The sequence below is a fragment of the Apium graveolens genome, chromosome 6 (assembly GCF_009905375.1).
Source record: "Apium graveolens cultivar Ventura chromosome 6, ASM990537v1, whole genome shotgun sequence".
Lineage (NCBI taxonomy): Eukaryota > Viridiplantae > Streptophyta > Magnoliopsida > Apiales > Apiaceae > Apium > Apium graveolens.
Window position 1 is genome coordinate 12,147,569 of NC_133652.1, and position 18,989 is coordinate 12,166,557.

Here is an 18,989-nt window from a genome sequence, read left to right on the forward strand (position 1 = left end):
GTTTGTATGGGTGCAAGTTGGTTATTTATCATTTAACGATTACCAATTTATTTCGGTAATCCCTCGAGACGTTACGCGACGAAACTCTCATATCGTAATTCTTTAGTAATTCAATACTTGTAGTTGATTATTTTTCCATGGACTTGGATCCTTATATCCTCTCTCACTCCAAATGTACGCCTCGTATTATTCGCTAACCCGTAAAAGCGGTCGTTTTAAATATTGGTCGTTTGCGAAAACTAACGACGTTTACATACACTTATTTTCCATTTTAAGATGCGCTGTGAACTCGGAATCGTAAAATTCATACTTGTTGGTGTGGTCGCAAAAGTTTTTTGTTTGTACGAAAAATCACTATTCATCTAAGTCTTTTATCGATGTCCAATAATTTGGGTTCTTACAGTCTCCCCTACTTAAAAGGATTCCGTCCCGGAATCACTTGACGAATAGACGGGACAGTTTCTTGCATGACTTCCTCGAGTTCTCGTGTTGACTTTTTAGTATATCGACCTTACATAAAACTCTCATTCACTCGATCACTTGGTCTCGGAGCATCTGTTTCTTGCGATCTATGATCCATGTTGATTATTCCTCATGTGTTAAGCGTGACTGATATTTATCTGTTCAGATTCGATCGTACATCTGGCATCAATGTCGTAATCCCTTAACATAGACATGTGGAATACGTTACAATTTGTCGAAGGTTCGGGGTAGCATTAACTTGTAATCATGCTTTTCTATCCTTCTTAAGATCTCAAACGATCTAAAATTTTTTAGGCTCAGCTTTCCATTCCTCCCAACCTTCATCACTCCCTATTTGGGAAACACTTTACATAATATTACGCCTCTTACTCCACATCTTCTGCATATTTCTCTTGTCTGTCCTGGGCTGCCACTAGTAGTCCTTGATAAGGTCTATGATTCCTTTGATCTTGTTGATTCAACTTGGTCCGAGTACTCTTTGCTTACTAACTTATTTTTATCACAATGAAAAATGATACCTTCTTTAAAATCATTAGCACAACTATTATCACATCCTTTTGGTGTTCGAATGGTCCTTTCACCCTTCCATTCTCCTGCACCACTATTGCTAGCGGTTAATGTTTTGTCCCTTAGTATTTACTCATTTCGATATACTATCCCTAACTTTTCCTCTATATACGCATATCTGGCCATATCTTTATGCATTTGTCCTTCATCATGCGCTTAGCATCAAGTTCAACACCTCTTTCTATAGATACGTACTACACCTCGTGGTCTCGTTATCGCTCCGAAGGAATCACTATTTCGTATGCACTGATCGATACGCTTCAGATTCTTGAAGTTCTACGCACCTTGGATTATATTCCACTCTTGGTCGACCTGCGTCAATCATATTTAGTGTTTTATGTAACGCGGTACCTTTATTGCCTCGTTTCTTATTTTTTTTCGTAGCCCTTGATCGTATTCACGCGTATCGGGAGTTGTTACCGGTTGCCTTTGACCTAGAACGATTTCTGTCGTCTTCCGTTCTGCTCGAGTATTAACATCTTTCGTCTTTCCGCTTCGTCTCGTCATAAGGAATATTGTTGTCTCTTTTTCGCATTCTCGTATGATAAACGTAACTACACAAATTTCAATCGGTGGTATATCATTCCTCTAACTGCCCTCAATCAAAGAGGTGGCGTTCGATGTATCTTTAATTGTCTGGATAATTCTTCATGTTCTCCTTGTCAATCTGCGAGCCTTATATAGTGGCCCTGCTCGATCTCGTTTTCATAATACATTGGATGAATCATATTGTTATGATATTTACTCTTGGGTTCTTATATGGTATATTTTCTTGTGGTACTTTCAGTCGCCAACTATCTTCTTCATCTTTCTAACGCATTTATCGAGGGGAAAATATCTCGTTTATATGGCAAAATTATACGCAAACATATTTATCCTACTCCTTGATCAATTCGGATATAACCTCTATCTCATGTTTTATGTAAGCATACCCTTCAGACTTATATATATATATAAAAAAATCATGCACCATTTCCTCATAAATTCTGGCCTTCCTGCGGCGCAACTTCATCGCGGTTCCTTTAAGTCATATTTGGGACACCTTATGCCACAATCTTCAATTTGTTTAAGTACATCTTCCTAAAACAAGGCCGACTCTTGTCGTCTGGCTGCTAACGTCGAGCTGGTCCTCATCTTTTCCATAGTTCGCGAAAATTCTATACCTTAAATTCACACCGGTTTGACAGCTCTCAGATCCGTTAATTACTAACACCGTCACAGTCTAATAAGAGTAACTTAAATCATGAAAATTTTCTTTCACCTAATGTCCTTTTGTCATTATATTGCATGTTCTAAGTTTGTTATTCCCGCTTAAAACAATTACTTATCACGATACTCCGATTGCACAATCATAGCAATGAGTTTCTACTCTCTCATTAGAACGATGGTTCACAATCATGCCTCCTGCTGTCGATAAGTTTATCAGTCTGGAAAGAATGATTTTCAAGATAACAATGTCATTTAGACAACATAATACGATTTCAACATCAGATGTGTCAATAATCAAATGTCGACTACAAGGAGCTGCAACACTCAAAGATATATGGATTGTTAGAAAGAATACAATAAGGGTTATTCTTCTTTGTCTTTGGTATTTATATTCTGGTTCTAGAAGGAACATTCTTTGAAAGCACTAATTGTTGGCTTCAAATTTCATGAGGATGGTCTGTATAAGATTTCCCTATCAACGAACACCTTTCCTCTCAAGTGATACGAGGAAAAGTCTTGAATAATCGAATTGAAATCAAGTAAATCAGTTAGACTTCACAAATGATGATAATATGAAATGTGTATACTTCATGGCAATTAAAGAATGAAGTAGTGCATTGTTCCACTACTTTATGATTTCGAATGAATATTCATTTTATGAACGAAGGAATAAATTATTTAGCGACAAATATTTCATAAAACTCGACATGAATTTCTAGTTTGAGAGAACGACCTAGTTAGGTCTCAATCGAATTATGCTCGAAAGACTTTATCTTACATTCTTACATATAGAGTGCTGATGAATTTGCTTAGACAATTTGACTGAAAGTTGAACTAGTGAAACAAGATCTATTCCACCTCAAGATATATTAACAGCTGGCTACACAAAATGGCCAGCTTAAATAATTTGGCAAATATAACTATCTAGAACAATTAGCTAGGCTTTTTATCATATTTGGAATTTCAACTAGTCAGAACAATTAACTAGTTTATCATTAAGTCATAGGTAGATAAGCAGTTCAATTTGTTAGTACAAAATCTCAACACAGTAGCCATTGAAGAATTTATGGCTACCTGGATAATTGAATTTAAATAATTAATTATTGAGTTTATGGATAATAGCAAATATAAACTCTTGAATATAATGCTCTTGGCATCAGATCAATCGATAGCCTCATATCAAACATTTATTATCTATAAACGGTCCACCCAAAGGTGCCTCCGTATACATAATTTATCGATGTCTTTAATAGAATTTAATTCAAAATATCAACATCAAATTGATACCCTTACTATGATTTCATAAACAATCACACTTTGTATAGTAGAAGAGAATTCGAGAAGAATCTCTGAATTTTTGAGTAACCAGGTTTTTGAAAAATAATTAAATATATACGAGATCAAGTGGAGATTTCAAGTATGATAGCAAGAATAAAAACCAATACTCATCAAGGAGTATTAGTCTATTAACGAAGAAATTGTTCATCAAACACTCCTTGGGTGATTGAAAGAAGTATAACTACATCTGAGACGAATAAGATGGTAATAAACTTTGAATAGGAGTTCCTGGATCAAATAGTAGATTAAGAATAAGTCTTGGTTTAGAAAAGATAGATCATTGGTTTATTGTTCCACTCGTTTGAAGTAGAAAATAGAAGTATTACCTGATATAACTTATGAAGGTAACACGAATAATGAATAGCTTGGAGGGAGTAATGTGACAACAAGTAGGTGCTAAAATAGGTCACTGATTATTCTTACGTCTCATCATTACTCGCCCGAGGATGATCGCGTCTACTTGTCTTCGTATTCTATATACCAACTAATGTGCCTCTCAACATCATCTTATGATTACGCATTTAGTTGGGTTTCGAAATTATACTCGCCATTCTTCTTTTGGGCATTATAGACTTCGTGCCTACGCGGTCGATTCGATATGTTAATAGGAGACAACAGCGTGCCGAAAATATAAGCGTAGTCTCTAGTTACAGCCTACTACTATGAATCCAATGCCGGACTCGCTGACCTTCTCCTTCGATAAGTTTGAAGATTCCTGCATCATCATCGTAATATGACGCTTTGCTGAAGTCCTGCTATCGATTTCCACAATTCTTGAATTCTACTTGAACCATCATCGCACAACAGATGTAACAAACTCGTACTACGCATGGCAGGTTCTTCCAATAACAACCCTCTCGTGATGCGTTAAAACCTTTCGTACGGTAATAGAATTCTCAACGGTATAACAAACACTATTTCTAGTGAAATCACTGTTCGTCGGGTACTGAACCCTAATAGACGAAGCCATACCTCCAATTAGTCTAGTTAACTATATGACATCCATTACGTAAAAGATTTTTGACTCCTTGGTCCTCACATATAATGCCTCCTCAAGGCAACTTATAAGCACTATGAATAACAAGGTTCTTATTATACTCAATCATCCTACAATTCTGGTAATACCATCTTTACCTCAAAGGCTCTGGAGACTCAGCTCCGCATTTTATATCCATACCTCTTCCAAATCATGAATAATTTTCAACTCTCCTTACCACATAACGATCATCATTACTAATTCTAATTGTCTTAGTATAATACCTCAAATACACATCTCAATCGAACTCACTCATTGGTACTACATCCGGTAGTCCAATAATGAAGTATCTATGAGCTCTTACGTTAACCTCTCACTTATACATAACTCCTAACACTCTCATCTCTAAGTACTATAACTTATTGCTCTGATACCACTTCTGTAACGCCCCCAAATCCGGGGTCAGGATTCTGGGTCATCACACATCCATCAAATCCTTTGAAATCGGTATTATTCTCAATAATCCAACAAAATCACATTAAAGACCCCAATCCTTCACACACACAAGTTATAACCTTAGAAACAATACATAACCAATAACATCTGTTATTACACATCAAATACACTTTCCAGGATCTCACACTATTACTCATAACCTCTACATGAAGTTATGAATATTTCTAACTCGAACAACATCCTATCTGCATACTCTGGTCCACCTGAGCAAAGCTGCAAAGAGTTTGTGGGCAATCTACGTATTTTCCACGCAATTGCCTTCTCTCCAGCATACTGGCTATCTGTTGTGATATAATATATAAAAGCAAGAGTGAGCACTATGGCTCAGCAAGGTACATATATATTTATATGTATACATATATATATATATAACAATAAATGTACTTCATATTTTTTAAAGATTTCTGAAAACATATATGCTTGTCAAACTTGTAATATTCTCAAAATCAACTGTAACATTATATCTACTTTATACTTGTATCCGTCTCTTTTTCAAACTTCAAGATTTTACTCGAACCTGAATTATAAACTGGATTTGATATTCACATCATGTATCTCATGATTTAAAACTCAGCCTTATCGGCCTTCTGTTGTAGATTGCACAATAATTTTCCAAAATGGAAGAAAGGGACTATACTGGAATAAACCACGTACCGGTGATCAGCCGAGTACGAAATTTTCTCTACTAGTAGAAGGAATACAAACCTAGCCGCCTTTGGGCTTATCAAGACATTACACGATGGTAGCCCATTTCCGTGCAAGTCCGAAAGTCAATGGTCACAGAGACCATATAACTGTACATTGCGCCACTCCGCACCTGGTCACTACCCAATACCTCTCCGTGCCGGGCAGGCCACATTCCAGTCCCAAAACAATTATATCATTTACATAAAATCCTTTATCGAAGGAATAGATCGTTCTGAGTTGACCTTTAAATAAGATGATTTATTCATCACTTTTAATTCAATTGATCCTTGGGAGTTGTCGGAGTTTTGAATTTAAAATCATTTTCAAACCCTTAACTATAGTAAAGTTTTACATATATTGTTCATTTGTTTTTCATTGAGCGAGGAAGCAAAACCCTTATGCTCCTAGACTAAGTTCCCTAAGGTTTTGATAAGTTTCGGATGATTGATCTCTTCCGAGAAATTTTAAATAATTTAGAAAGTATCCTTGGGAACTATGTCTATTTTTAAATGATTTTTAGAGGTACGTAATATTAAATATTTACGGTCTCATAATATTTTTAAGAAGGGTTCAATGAATTGATAAAAATCTTAATTAAATACTTAAGACATGATTTGACATCTTATAATTTTCCTTCGAATGGTTACATGCGTTTTAGACAGAGTGAATTGATTTAAAAACTTTTCAAAATCTCTTTAAGTATTTTTCGGATATTTTAGTAACTCTTTAGGTATTACTTATAAATAAATAATCAAATAGGATATCCCTTGAGTGAATATTCGATTATCTCTTATAGTTATAAATCAAATCTCAATCGTTCGCTTAATATGTATGTTACGTGAAAGTACTTTGTTTATTGAATAGAAATCTTCCGCGTCCGGCTCGTTCCGGAATTAAATCAATTTAAAATCTCCAACTCTCACTATCTTGTATTATAATAAAATTACGTTTCAATTTCTCATACTCGTATAAAACGAAGTTTCTTTTCGTAAACAATCGCATAATTTGAATGTATTGATATCACAGACAAGCATATATTTTCAAACTGTAAATTATGGCATCAATATCACAACAGTGTATATAGCATGGATAATTTGTGATAGGGTTTCATAAACTTGCCCGATGTCCAAGCTCTACCTTGATGTATCCCTCTCGGTCCTGGAACCTCTACCAAGACATAATATAACCTCGGTTAGTCGGGTTAACCAATGATCGACTTATTCTAAGTAGAATCACTCTACCCGATCTTCACTCTCTTGGGTTCATTTAACTTACGACATCTCACACCTCGTTACTGTCCATTTTAAAATCTCGTTTGACATACCTATGTGTTCTTCTTACAATCCTTAACAACTCTCGTGTTTTGATCATCTCCAAATTATATTATTAACTTGGCCAAAACGGGCGGTCAAAGTAGTCCTTCCATAGTTGACTTTTAATTGAATTACTATTACGCGACTTGCACTCTAGCATTTTTAATAAATCGAAAAATTAAGATTTAAATGCGAAACCACCTCAAGGACTTCTTGAGTGTTTTTGATAATTATCACAAAAGTTTCGATTTCAAAATATGAATTTAAATTGGTGAAATCATTTCCAAAGTTCGGTCGACTATGGAGTTCTATTATTCGCGCTAGTTTTACTAAAACGCTCATAACACACAAACCGTTAAATCAATTCTTTGGATAAAAACCAACCAACTCCTCATCTGTAGGGTGAAACCGGAATCCCGGTAGCATGAACTCATCAACTTTATCTACTGCATCACTAATATTATTACCCATGCTACTTTTTCAGATAGAAATATTGAGATCAAAACTCAAATCACTTCTTGAAAATTTTACAAAGAAAAGCAAAGGAAAACGAAAGGAGAAGATTTTTAAGTGTACCTAAAGCAACCTAGAAAAATGCACACACAACACAAATGAGCTTAAGAACACAAGCATATGGTAAAGAGTTCACTCAATATGAATGTGTGATTCTATGCTTCATAAAAAAAGGTCTGCCTCCTAAGGATCAGCCGTCTTTTCTGGTGACTTTAATGGAGCTTGTTTCTGCGAAAATCGCGTAGTTTCAGTTATTGAAAAAAAAACTTAATTAGGCCTCTTAAATAACTGCAGATGCCAAGATACCTTAATTTATAAGTCAAAGAAATGAACTCCTAACAAAGACTCTAATCTTTCGGTCATATGACTTTCATATGTAACTTAAGTACTCCAAATTGAGGAATCTCCACAAGTACTACTTTTTTATGGGGATTATGATTTGATTAATGTCATGGTAGTTTTATATTCATGCATTTGCATGTCAAGACGATGCACATTTCCAGAATTACTACATTTGTTAATTGACATTGGTTTGAATTATTACTTGGAAACTTGAAGTTAAACCAACTTCCAAGGTTAAAAGCTCAAAATTATATTCAACTGTCAAATTCCAATGGTATAGAATAATAAACTGAGAACTGACCTTTCAAGTTCATTTGAAATAAAGAATTATTAAATCGATTTTTTGCACTAAGCACAAACTTTTATAAATTTAACTTGTTTTGATTGGCTAATGCTTCTTAATGATGATGAACCCCTCTGCATTTACAACAGATACAATAATCAAAACACTCCAAACTTTATAAATTTTAGTACTTAGCATATGCCCATGGGTACATACTAGAAAAATCTTTATTAAATTTAGCTTCTGACTAGGATCCAGAAATCTCATTCATATTCTATTCCAGGTAGCTTCTATTCCCCTGACCAGTCAGGCAAAGTCTGATAGTAGTAGTATTAAGATGCCCTACTTCATGAATTTTGTAATTTTGCAAAATAGTTATGCATGAGTGTGTCCAAATTAAGGACCACCTAGATATATTCTGAAATGTAAATATCCCAGGAAGCTAATGTACCAGCTGACTCTTTTGACTCCGCACGTGGAAGATATATAGGATTTGCAATTCAACGTAATCTGTCGACGCACTTTATTGTCCGTTTATCTCATACACCTTTAACCTATTTTATTTCCACTTATATAAAATTAAGAACAAGTAAAATTTAAGAGTTTAAATGATCCCAGATTTAAGTTGACTTATTTTCAGGGACAAACCAATACGAAGTAATAGTATTCACAACATCCAGAAAAAAATTACATTCAGTAGTGTCACAGATCACAGGAAAGATATTTTCATGACATTTGCCTAGCCTTTGTTTACCCTTAAAGGTTTGTCACTCTGTATGTATGTATCAATGGTGAACAGAACTGCTAAAAAAATTCAGCTAAAGAATGCTCAAACTATCATCTGAAACCAAGAGGCTGGTTACTCAGAATAATAATATAAGATCCTAAAAGGCCTTCCTCTAAGCTCTAACTAATTGCTTGACATGGTATAATTGCTCAGGCTGACAGGAGATTCAGAAAGACCTTCCTCTAACGCCTTGCGATTCTATAGTGACTAGTTTGTTAATATAATGAAACAACAAAATGGACTCCAAAAATAAATAGCATTCCCTCGAATAGTGAATTTTATATTTTATCGGTGCTTAATTTGTAATGATCCTCCCAATGAAGGAAGACTTGTGATTCTATTGGTACTTAATGTGCAATGATCCTTCCAGTGATAACTTCGGTACTTAATGGGTGATGATCCTTCCACTGATAAAAAAGACTTGTATACTGATTTACAGACCAGTAGAAAAGGAAAAGATTTGACTCGTTGAAGTATTAATATCTAGAACATTTTACATGTGTGTTTACAAGTCCTTATATACTTCTTAAATGGGCCTTTTTAGGTGGGCAATTTACTACTTGGGTTGTGGCCCAACATTCAGTCCCCCTTTAGTCCAAAAAGTTCTTTTAGATCTTTTAATTATGGGCTTTATATTGGGGTAACCAGAATAAAAGAAAAGAAAAGAAAAAATTTTGCATGTAAATTATTTCCCTATTTTCGGTCGTGGCAGAGAGGTGAAGAGTCCTTTCTTCATTCATTGGTTGGGTGCTTGGGATTCTTTCTTGGAACTTGAGCAGTTGGGACTTCAAAAGGTACATCTTTTATCTTCCGATATTTATAATCTCCTCTTCTCTTCTCTTTTTTTTCTTTTTGTCTTTTCCTTGGTTGTCTTGCTTCTTCTTCTAGTTTAGGTACATCTTTTCCTTTTTTTGTTTTCTTCTTTGCGTTTTCTACTTTTCTCATTTTTGTTATTCGTGGATCATGGTTTCTTCTCGTCGGACTTCTTCCGGTACTGTGAGTGATAGTATCCGGGGCAGTGTGGATGAGTTTGGAGATACTGTTTCTTATAAGACTCCTACTTTGAACCGTAATTCTCATCGTAGTGTCTCTTCTTCACCTGTTGGGGGGTTGGTTTATCTGTTGGGAAAGATACCTTGAATGTTGGTTCTTCTTCGCGGACTCCTTCTGTGTATGAGGTATCAGAGCCTCGTCGTGGTGCTAAATTTGAGTCCAATAAGTCTTTTAATAGTCCTAGTTTGTACTCGAAGTCTCCTTTAGACTTTGATAGGTTGTCTAGGCATTGTTATTTTTCTGAGGGTCACATCGCTTTTTCGCCCCTGCCTTGTGAGCGTATGTGGACTTCTTCAGTCCTTGGGCGTTATGTTATTCCTGACGTGTATTTTGAGTTTGGATTTAAGCTTCCCCCGCATCCCTTTTACTTTTTTGTTTTTGAGGCTCTTGGTTGTGGTCTAGGTCAGTTAGTACCTAATACTGTTCTTCAGATTAATGGGGTTATAGCTCGTTGTCATGAGGTTGGGTATTTCCCCACTCTCGATTTGTTGTTTTCTATCTTTCGTGTGAGAAGTACTGGTATTCAGCTTTACTTTGATAAAAAAGAGGGTTGTAGGAAGCTTGTCGAGGCTCCTGGGTCTAATTCTGGTTGGCATGATAAGTGGGCTTGGTATGAGGGTCCCGGGTTGAGTCGTGTAGGGCCCTGACAGTCCTTATGTCCGGCCCGTGTGAAGTCTTTGAACCGTTTGGGGTTGAAGACGCGTAAGGACTTGTCTCATTTTCTTGGTTCTTCTGTGAGGTATCAGCCTGAGGAGTTCATAGACCTCGACTTTTTGACTGGTCATTATTGTAAGATTTATTTGCCTTTGCTTGATCATATCTGATTTGTATATTTTTATAAATTCCTTTCTCTGACTTTGCTCCTCTTTTTTTTCAGTTGTTGGAACAAGCCTTCGTCGGTTGTTTGACTGGTTTGTTAAGATACCTACTGAAGAGTTTCTTGCTCGGCTTGTAAAAAGTAAGGCATTCGGAGCTTCTGTTGCTGTTGTGATTCTTGAGGAGAAGGGGCCTGAAGTTGACTCAAAGGCTGCTCCTGTGGTTGATCCTGATGATGTGTCTGACCCTACGCCAATAGCTGTTCTTTTGAAAGACAAGGATAAGAAAGTCATCGTGAAGGTCACTCTTCCCGAAGCCATCATTTGAAGAAGTTGAAAGACTCCGTGACTTGTAGGGTACCTGTTGCTGCCCCTGTTGGTCAAGATGGTCCGAGTTCCGTGGCTCGTGATGCCTCTTCGGCTGGTGGTTCTGTGGATTCCCTGAGGACTGGTTTGCATCGATGCAAAGCGTATGCCAAAAAGGTACTTCTAGTTTTTCTTTTCTTTTGTTTTTTTTATATCTGTCCTGTTTCCTTTTGTTAGGTGGCGACTGACCTTGGTAAGTTGTTGGCCTTGGGAGAGATTGCTGATGCTGCGGAAGTTGTTAAACTTCGTGAGGAGATTCGGTCTTTGAGGTCTGAGAACTTGGACCTTGAGAAGAAATCTGATGCTTTGACTAAAGATAACAATGCTTCTGCTGATAGGGTGTTTTCTCTCTTGACTGAAAAATCTGAGCTGATTACTGAGTGTGGTTCGTTGAATGCGAAGGTGTCTAATTTGGAGAATGAGGTTCGTGGTCTTGAGGCTGCTCTTAACGCTTCTAAAATGGATTTGCTGAGAAGGAGAGTCAGTGGATTTCTGATAAATCTGATTTGATCACTAAGTTAGATGGTATAGCGGCTCAGCTAGCGCGTTGTGAAGCCGAGGCTCTTGGTTCCTTCGAAGAGGGCTATGGTGAGTGCGTGAAGCGTCTTGCTGAGGCTGGGCTTGACGTTAATGGACATAACTTTGAGTGTTATATTGCTGGACTCACAGGGAAAGCTGAAGATGGGAAAGCTGGCTCATCTACCCTTCCTGGTGGATCTTAACTTTATGTTTTTGGACCTGAGGTATGCCCCGAGAGGTTTATGTAACTTGATTTATGTTATTTTGTGTCTTGTTTTGGTATAGAACCTTGCTGGACCCTTCGGGGCTCTTTGAACCTTTTTTTGTGTTGGCGTTTTGAACTCGTATTTTGGACATTGCTTGCTGCTAACTTATGGAAAATTTTGTTATGCATCTTGTTTTTCGTTCTCTTTTTTCCTTTGGAGTTGTCTTTATTTTTGTCTTTTGTATTGCCTTAGCAAGTACTTACTTTAAGTCATTCGTTTCTCGTTGAGCGGAGATTAGTGTTTGAGCGAAAAGGAATGAGAAATAAAAGAAAACTTGGGTGCAGATAAACGAGTGTGTGAGTGTGTTAAAGTAGATATATGAAGACAAAATTAGGTTAAAACGCAAGGGTTTTATAAAACATTTTTCCAAATAAACATCACTGATCACAGACTGTCTTACATCATGATTTTCGATCACAACTTGACTCTGTTCTTGGAGTTTTACCTTAAATAACTTAATAATTTAGACTTAGGAGATTTTTCTTCGGATTCTTCTTTCCTTAGGGATAGAACTTCTTGAGGTGTACGACATTCCATGCATTTGGTATTGGAGTTCCATTGAGTTGTGCGAGGTGATATGAACCCGAGTTGGTGACCTTGATTACCCTGTACGGGCCTTCCCACGGTGGAGACATTTTATTCATTTTTGAGGGCATTGAGGCTGCCACTTCTCTTAACACCAAATCATTGACCTTGAAACCTCTTGGTTTAATTTTTGTGTTGTATAGTTCTGCGACCTTTTCCTGGTATTTGGAGATTTTGAGCTGTGCGGACTCTTAGACCTCTTCCAAAAGATCATTGTTTAGTCGTAGTCCCTCTTCTGAAGTTTTGGAGTCGAATTTTTTGATGTGCAAAGTCTTAGACCCAATTTCCGTAGGTAATACGGCTTCTGTCCCGTATACCATCCTGAAGGGTGTTTGACCTGTTGCAGCTTTTGGGGTGGTTCGTAGACTCCACAGTACGTTTGGAAGTTCATCTACCCAGTTTCTATTGGCATCCATCAGTCTCTTCTTGAGGCCTTGTAGAACTGCTTTGTTAGTGATTTCAACCTGTCCATTGGCCTGTGGATATGCCACTGATGCTTTGAGATGCTGGACCTCGAGCTCTTCGAGAGCGTTCTTCCACCTTGCGACGTGAACTGGGTGTCGTTATCTGTGATCATGATTCTTGGTACTCCGAATCGAAATACTATGTTTTCCATTAAGAAATGTATTGCATTCAGCTCTCTGATTCAGGCGAGGGGCTTTGCTTCCATCAATTTGGTGAAGTAGTCTACTGCTACAATGATGTATTGGCACTGTTTGAAACTCTTTGGAAGTGGTCCCACTAGGTCTATGCCCCACATGTAGAATGGGCAAGGCGTAGTGGTAGGATTAAAGGTCACAGAAGGCTTGTGGTTCTTCGAGCAATATAATTGGCAGGGTTTACATTCTATTGTGTACTTTTCGCAATCCTGGCGCATGGTGGGCCAAAAAATGCCATGTCTTATAATCTTTAAGGCCATGTTCTTTCCTGCAAGGTGGACTCCATATATGCCCGAATGTACTTCTTCCATTACAATTTGTGACTCCTTCTTGTTAATACATCTAAGCAATGGTTCGACTAAAGCTCGTCTGAATAGCTTGTTGTCAATGAGACAGTACTGTTTGGCTTTCATTTCTATTTTCCTCAGCTGTTGACTGTCACTTTCTGTGATACTGCCTTGAATGTACTTGATTATTGGAATTCTCCAGTCTTCTTTAATTGATATGCAGTTGACTTCGTGGACTTCGATTGACGGGTGTATCAACTCTGTGAAGTATGTGGGGTCCGTGACCTGGTGGATGTTTGAAGTAGCCATCTTAGAATGGGTGTCTGCCCATTGGTTTGCTGACCTATCAATATTATTAATGGTCCATGAGGTGAACCTTTGTAGGAATCTAATGGTGATTTGCATGTATGTGGACATTATGTCATTAATTGATTTGAACTCCCCACGGACTTGTTTGACTACCAGTTGTGAATCACTAAATATGTCGATGACGCTTGCTTCTAGTTTGAGGGCTAGTTTTAGACCATCTATTAAACCTTCGTATTCAGCTTCATTGTTGGTGGCAGGGAATTTGAACTTCACAACTTACTTGACCACGAAGCCTTCGGGGCTAGTGAGGACCATTCCTACACCCCCTGCTTGTGAGGTGGATGACCCATCTGTGAAGAGTATCCATGATTTGCTTTCAGTTGTGGGGATTACTTCTCCTGGTTTAAGATTTGAGAAAGTGCACTCTGTGATGAAGTCAGCTAAGGCTTGAGACCTCATAGATGTTCTTGGCTGAAACTCGAGATTGAAATGACTTAGCTCAACCGTCCACGATGCTAATCTTCCTGAAATATCTGTCTGATGCAAAATTCTTCGTAATGGTTGATTTTTTATGACTATTATCAGCCGTCCTTGGAAGCACTGTCTTAATTTCCTGCTTGCCATTATAAGTGCGTATGCGAGCTTCTCGATGTTTGAATAGCGAGTTTCTGTATCTTTTAGTATGTGGCTTGCGTAATATACATGTTTTTGGTCGGAACTTTCTTCCTTGATGAGTACTGCTGCTACCGTTGAATCGGCCGCAGATAGATATAGTATCAATGGTTCACATGGTTTTGGTTTTGCCATTATGGGTGGTGAGGTGAGGAATTGTTTTATTTGTTGTAGGCTTTCCTCGCATTCTTTCGTCCATTTGAAGAGGATGCTTTTTGATGCTTGCTTAATTGCTTCATACATTGGGAGGCATTTCTTTGATGACTGAGGTATGAAACGTCTTAGAGCTGCGATGGAGCCTACGAGGACTTGGAGTTCCTTGATGCATTTTGGAGACGCCATGCTTTGAATGGCTGATATTTGGTTGGGATCAGCTTCAATACCTTTTTGGGTTAGAAGATAGCCTAGGGATCGACCTCCACTGAGAGCGAATGAGCATTTTGCTGGATTCAACCTCATGCTGTGACTTCTTACCCTTTCAAATATTTCTCTTAAATCATTCACATGTTCTGATGCTGTGGGTGACATGGTCACAATGTCATCCACATAAACCTGGACGTTTCTTCCGATCTGTGTTTTGAAAATTATGTCCATTGTACTCTGAAAGGTGGCCCCTGCGTTTAGAAGGCCGAAAGGGACTACTTTGTAAGCGAAGGCGCCCTTGTGGGTGATAAACGCAGTATCATCCTGATCTTCTTCTGCTAATTTTATTTGATTGTATCCGGAGAAGGCGTCCATAAATGATAACATTTCATTGCCTGCTGTTGCATCAATAAGTTGGTCAATATTTGTTAGCGGATAGAAGTCTTTTGGGCAAGCTTTGTTAAGGTCGGAGTAGTCAATGCACATGCGCCACTTGCCATTACTTTTTTCACTAAAACAGTGTTCGCTATCCACCTGGGGAACTGTACGGGCTTGATGAACCCTGCTTCGAGCAACTTATCTACTTCTTTTTCAACTGCTTCTTGCTTTTCTTTTGAGAAGATTCTTCTTTTTTGTTTTATCGCTTTACCTCCCGTTTTTAAGTTTAGACGATGTAGAGCTATACTTGTTGGGATCTCAGGCATCTCTTTTGGGGCCCGTGCGAAGTTGTCTTTGAACTGCTTGAAGAGGTGTATGAGAGTTGTCCGAAGTTCGGGTGAAATTTTTGTGCCTATCTTTATTGTTCTGTCTTGCTATGCATCATCAAGTGGTATTTCCTCTACTGGTTCAACGGCTTCATAAGTGGGGGGCTTTGGGGACTCAGTGATGTATTTGGGATCTACTTCGATGACTTGATTGACCGAAGTCTCTTCTTGAGGAGTTTTCTTTGGAATTGTCGAGCTTATGCAGCATTGTCTTGATGTTTTTTGATCTCCACTCATCTCGCTGACCCCGGAGTCTATGATAAATTTCATCCTTAGATGGGGGACTAAAATTATTGTTTTCAATGGCCCCATAGTAGTTCTGCCAATGATCGCATTATAGCTGGAGATTGCATTTATGACGTGGAATTTAACCATGTTTGGCAAGGGGGAGATCCGAAGAGTACAGGTAGGTCAATCATTCCAACCACCTTTACTTCATTTCCTGTAAATCCATATAAGGGTGCATCCAGGGCATCCTTTAACTTCCTATCCCCAATATCCATTCTTTTGAAGGCACTATGATAGAGAATGTCTACAGAACTGCCATTATCGACAATGATCTTTTGCACTGTATTTGTTCCTATTTTGGTGGTAATTACCAACGCATCCTGGTGATCCTCTATTACTCTATCCCCGTAATCTTCATCTGAAAAGAAGATGATGGGGGAAGGATTTCGCTTTGGTTTTTTGGATTCAACTCTGAATATCTCTCGTGCATATGACTTTCTTGACCTGTTAGAATTTCCTCCTGCTGATTGACCTCCTGATATGAAGTCAATAACTCTGTCTTGGTCATACTGTTGGTGAAGTGATGAGTCTTCTTTAGCTACGAAGTGTGCGAGCTCTCCGTTTTGAACCTCGTCTTCTATCAAATATTTTAATTGGTAGCATCTTTTTGTTGTATGCCCTGTGTCTTCATGATAGTCACAGAATTTGTTGCTCGGAGGTCTGTTTGGGTTCATTGGTCGCGGTGGTATGTACCCTGGGGAAGCTTTGAGAATGGCTAATATATGAGTTTTATCGATGCTGAGCTTTGTGAAGTCTCGCTCTTCGCGAGGCCTGGGAGGCCATGACCTCTGCTTTACTGGTGATATCCGTGTTTTTGAAAAGTCCTCTGAGCTTTTTACAGGTTTTTCTTCCAGCTTATCCGTGGCATGTGCCGCCCTATATGGTTCTTTCTCACTCCTACGACCTCCTTTGCGATAATCCCATTGTGATGACCGTTCGGTCGACCTACTGTTCCTTCGACCTGGGGACCTTGTTGCTTCTATGTTTCCTACCACTTCTTGGAGTGTTAACCTATGCTCAAATAAGTTAATAGTTGTTTGGAGAGTGACAGGGCTTTTTTCGAAGAATTCTTCGAGAAGTAGATTGTGTCTACTCCTGTCAACTCCTGCTACGAGATATGTTAGGGTCAAATATTCTATCAAATCAGGAATTTGAATAGTTTCAGCTCGAAACCGATTGATATATTCTCTGAGACTTTCATTTAATCTTTGGCGGATATTTACAAGTGATGCTGTCATTTTTCGCCCCTTCTTGTTTGTAGAAAACCTGGATTTGAACTTAGTTTTCAAAGTGGTCCATGATTCTATTGACCTTGGTGGTAGATTATTGTACCACATAAGAGCTGGTCCTTTCAAACATGTTAAAAAATATTGACATTTAGCTGTATCATAATGTCAATGGAAGGCCATTCGTCCATCAAAGAGGTGGATGAAGTCCGCGGGGTCCGTGGATCCCTCGAACTGCTCTATTGGGGGGACTTTAAGATCCCTATTTATTCTAGCCCTCTCAATTCTTCGAGATAGAGGACTTTCTGAGGAAGTTTCCATCTCGTTTGAGTGTGTTCTTATGAAATCTCGAACTAAAATCACATCATCCTCGATTAGGTTTGTTACACCTCTACCTTCTATATTGTCATCATCATCTACAACGTCATCTTCTTCGTATCTTCATCTACGCCTCCGTGATGTTAATGACCCTGTAGAGGCCTCCGTCCTCGTGTATTCACTTACCATAGAAGATCTCCATGATGGTTCATAATCTTCTGTTTGGTACTCGGAGGAAACATGTCCTTCGGAGACCTCCAGGAGCTCCCTTTGGAGACGAGCTATCTCTCGTTTTTGCCTTAGCTTCTCGAGTAAAACTCTACTTTCAGCATCTAAACGGCATAACTCATCGTCGGTCTCTATCTCCACAACATCCAGTTTGAGTTTAACAGCGTCCTTGTCTTTTTGGCATTTTATTTTTTCCAGATGGAGACGTGCATCACTGGCGAGGACCTGTTTACCTTGTGGAGTAAGGACTCGAGTTCGCTTATCTTCAGATTTGTGTATTTCGGGTTGCAGAGGATTGTCATTGTTTGTTCCTTCTACTTCTAGGAATAAATTTTTTGGAGTTAATGGAGTTTTGTTCTTCTGCATTTGCTTGACTGTAACTATCTCTTTAGTGTTTTGATTTTTGCTTGTGCTTTGTTGATTATTTATCATTGTTTTTATTGTTTCTAGGAGGGGGTTAAACCTCCTTCTAACGCTATTGTTGATGAAGTATTAATATCTAGATTCGTTTACATGTGTGTTTATAAATCCTTATATACTTCTTAAATGGGTCTTTTTAGGTGGGTTCTTTACTACTTGGGTTGTGGCCCAACATGATCCTTTTAGAAAACAAGAACATATGTATCCTCAGTTTCTCATTTAATTTCGAGTATACATAAAAACAGTGACTCGACTACTAAATTTGAGCAGAGTTGTTGGTACTTGGTATCTATTTATAGATAGTTGAGAAGTGAGACTGAGAACTATGGCAGGCAGCACTAATACCGCATTGGTCAAAACTGGAACGTTTGGCACTAACACCAGTGCATGAGTGAGTGTGTGAAAACTGGGCTCTTATCCATGATATGTTCCTTAGTTTCATGGGGTTTAACAACCCATTCGTGCAAAGTTATGACTTGCCTTGTTCGTTTCAAACCCCCAAACTACCAAGCCGATGCCTTCTCTTTTTATGTGTCATTTGCATTGACATTACTCCCCATGCATAAGCTTTGTGCTAGTAAAAGTCCTCATCTGTGTTTAGTCTACCGTTATTTTAGTCTCACTTTGGTTTCATTGACTAATTTGCTTAACTTCTTTTCATAGGATTCAATTTACCATGTTTCGGAAACTTTTGACAGTAATCGAAATTTCAATCTATGCATCCTCTTACTTAAACTTATATTATAAGTTCTTTAATTTATGTTATATTGTAATCGGGTTTTCTAATGTGTGTCCAACGGCACACAATAAACACTAAATCCCACGAGTTTGGTGCAT

The 18,989-nt window shown here is 38.1% G+C and overlaps 1 protein-coding gene across 1 annotated transcript; it reads right to left on the reverse strand.

The window, feature by feature from the left end:
• Positions 1–16,025: 16,025 nt before the first annotated feature.
• Positions 16,026–17,198, reverse strand: LOC141664594 (uncharacterized). Its single transcript, XM_074470552.1, has one exon. It carries the CDS (start codon positions 17,196–17,198, stop codon positions 16,026–16,028), a length of 1,173 nt encoding a protein of 390 aa, XP_074326653.1.
• Between the last annotated feature and the right edge of the window lie 1,791 nt (positions 17,199–18,989).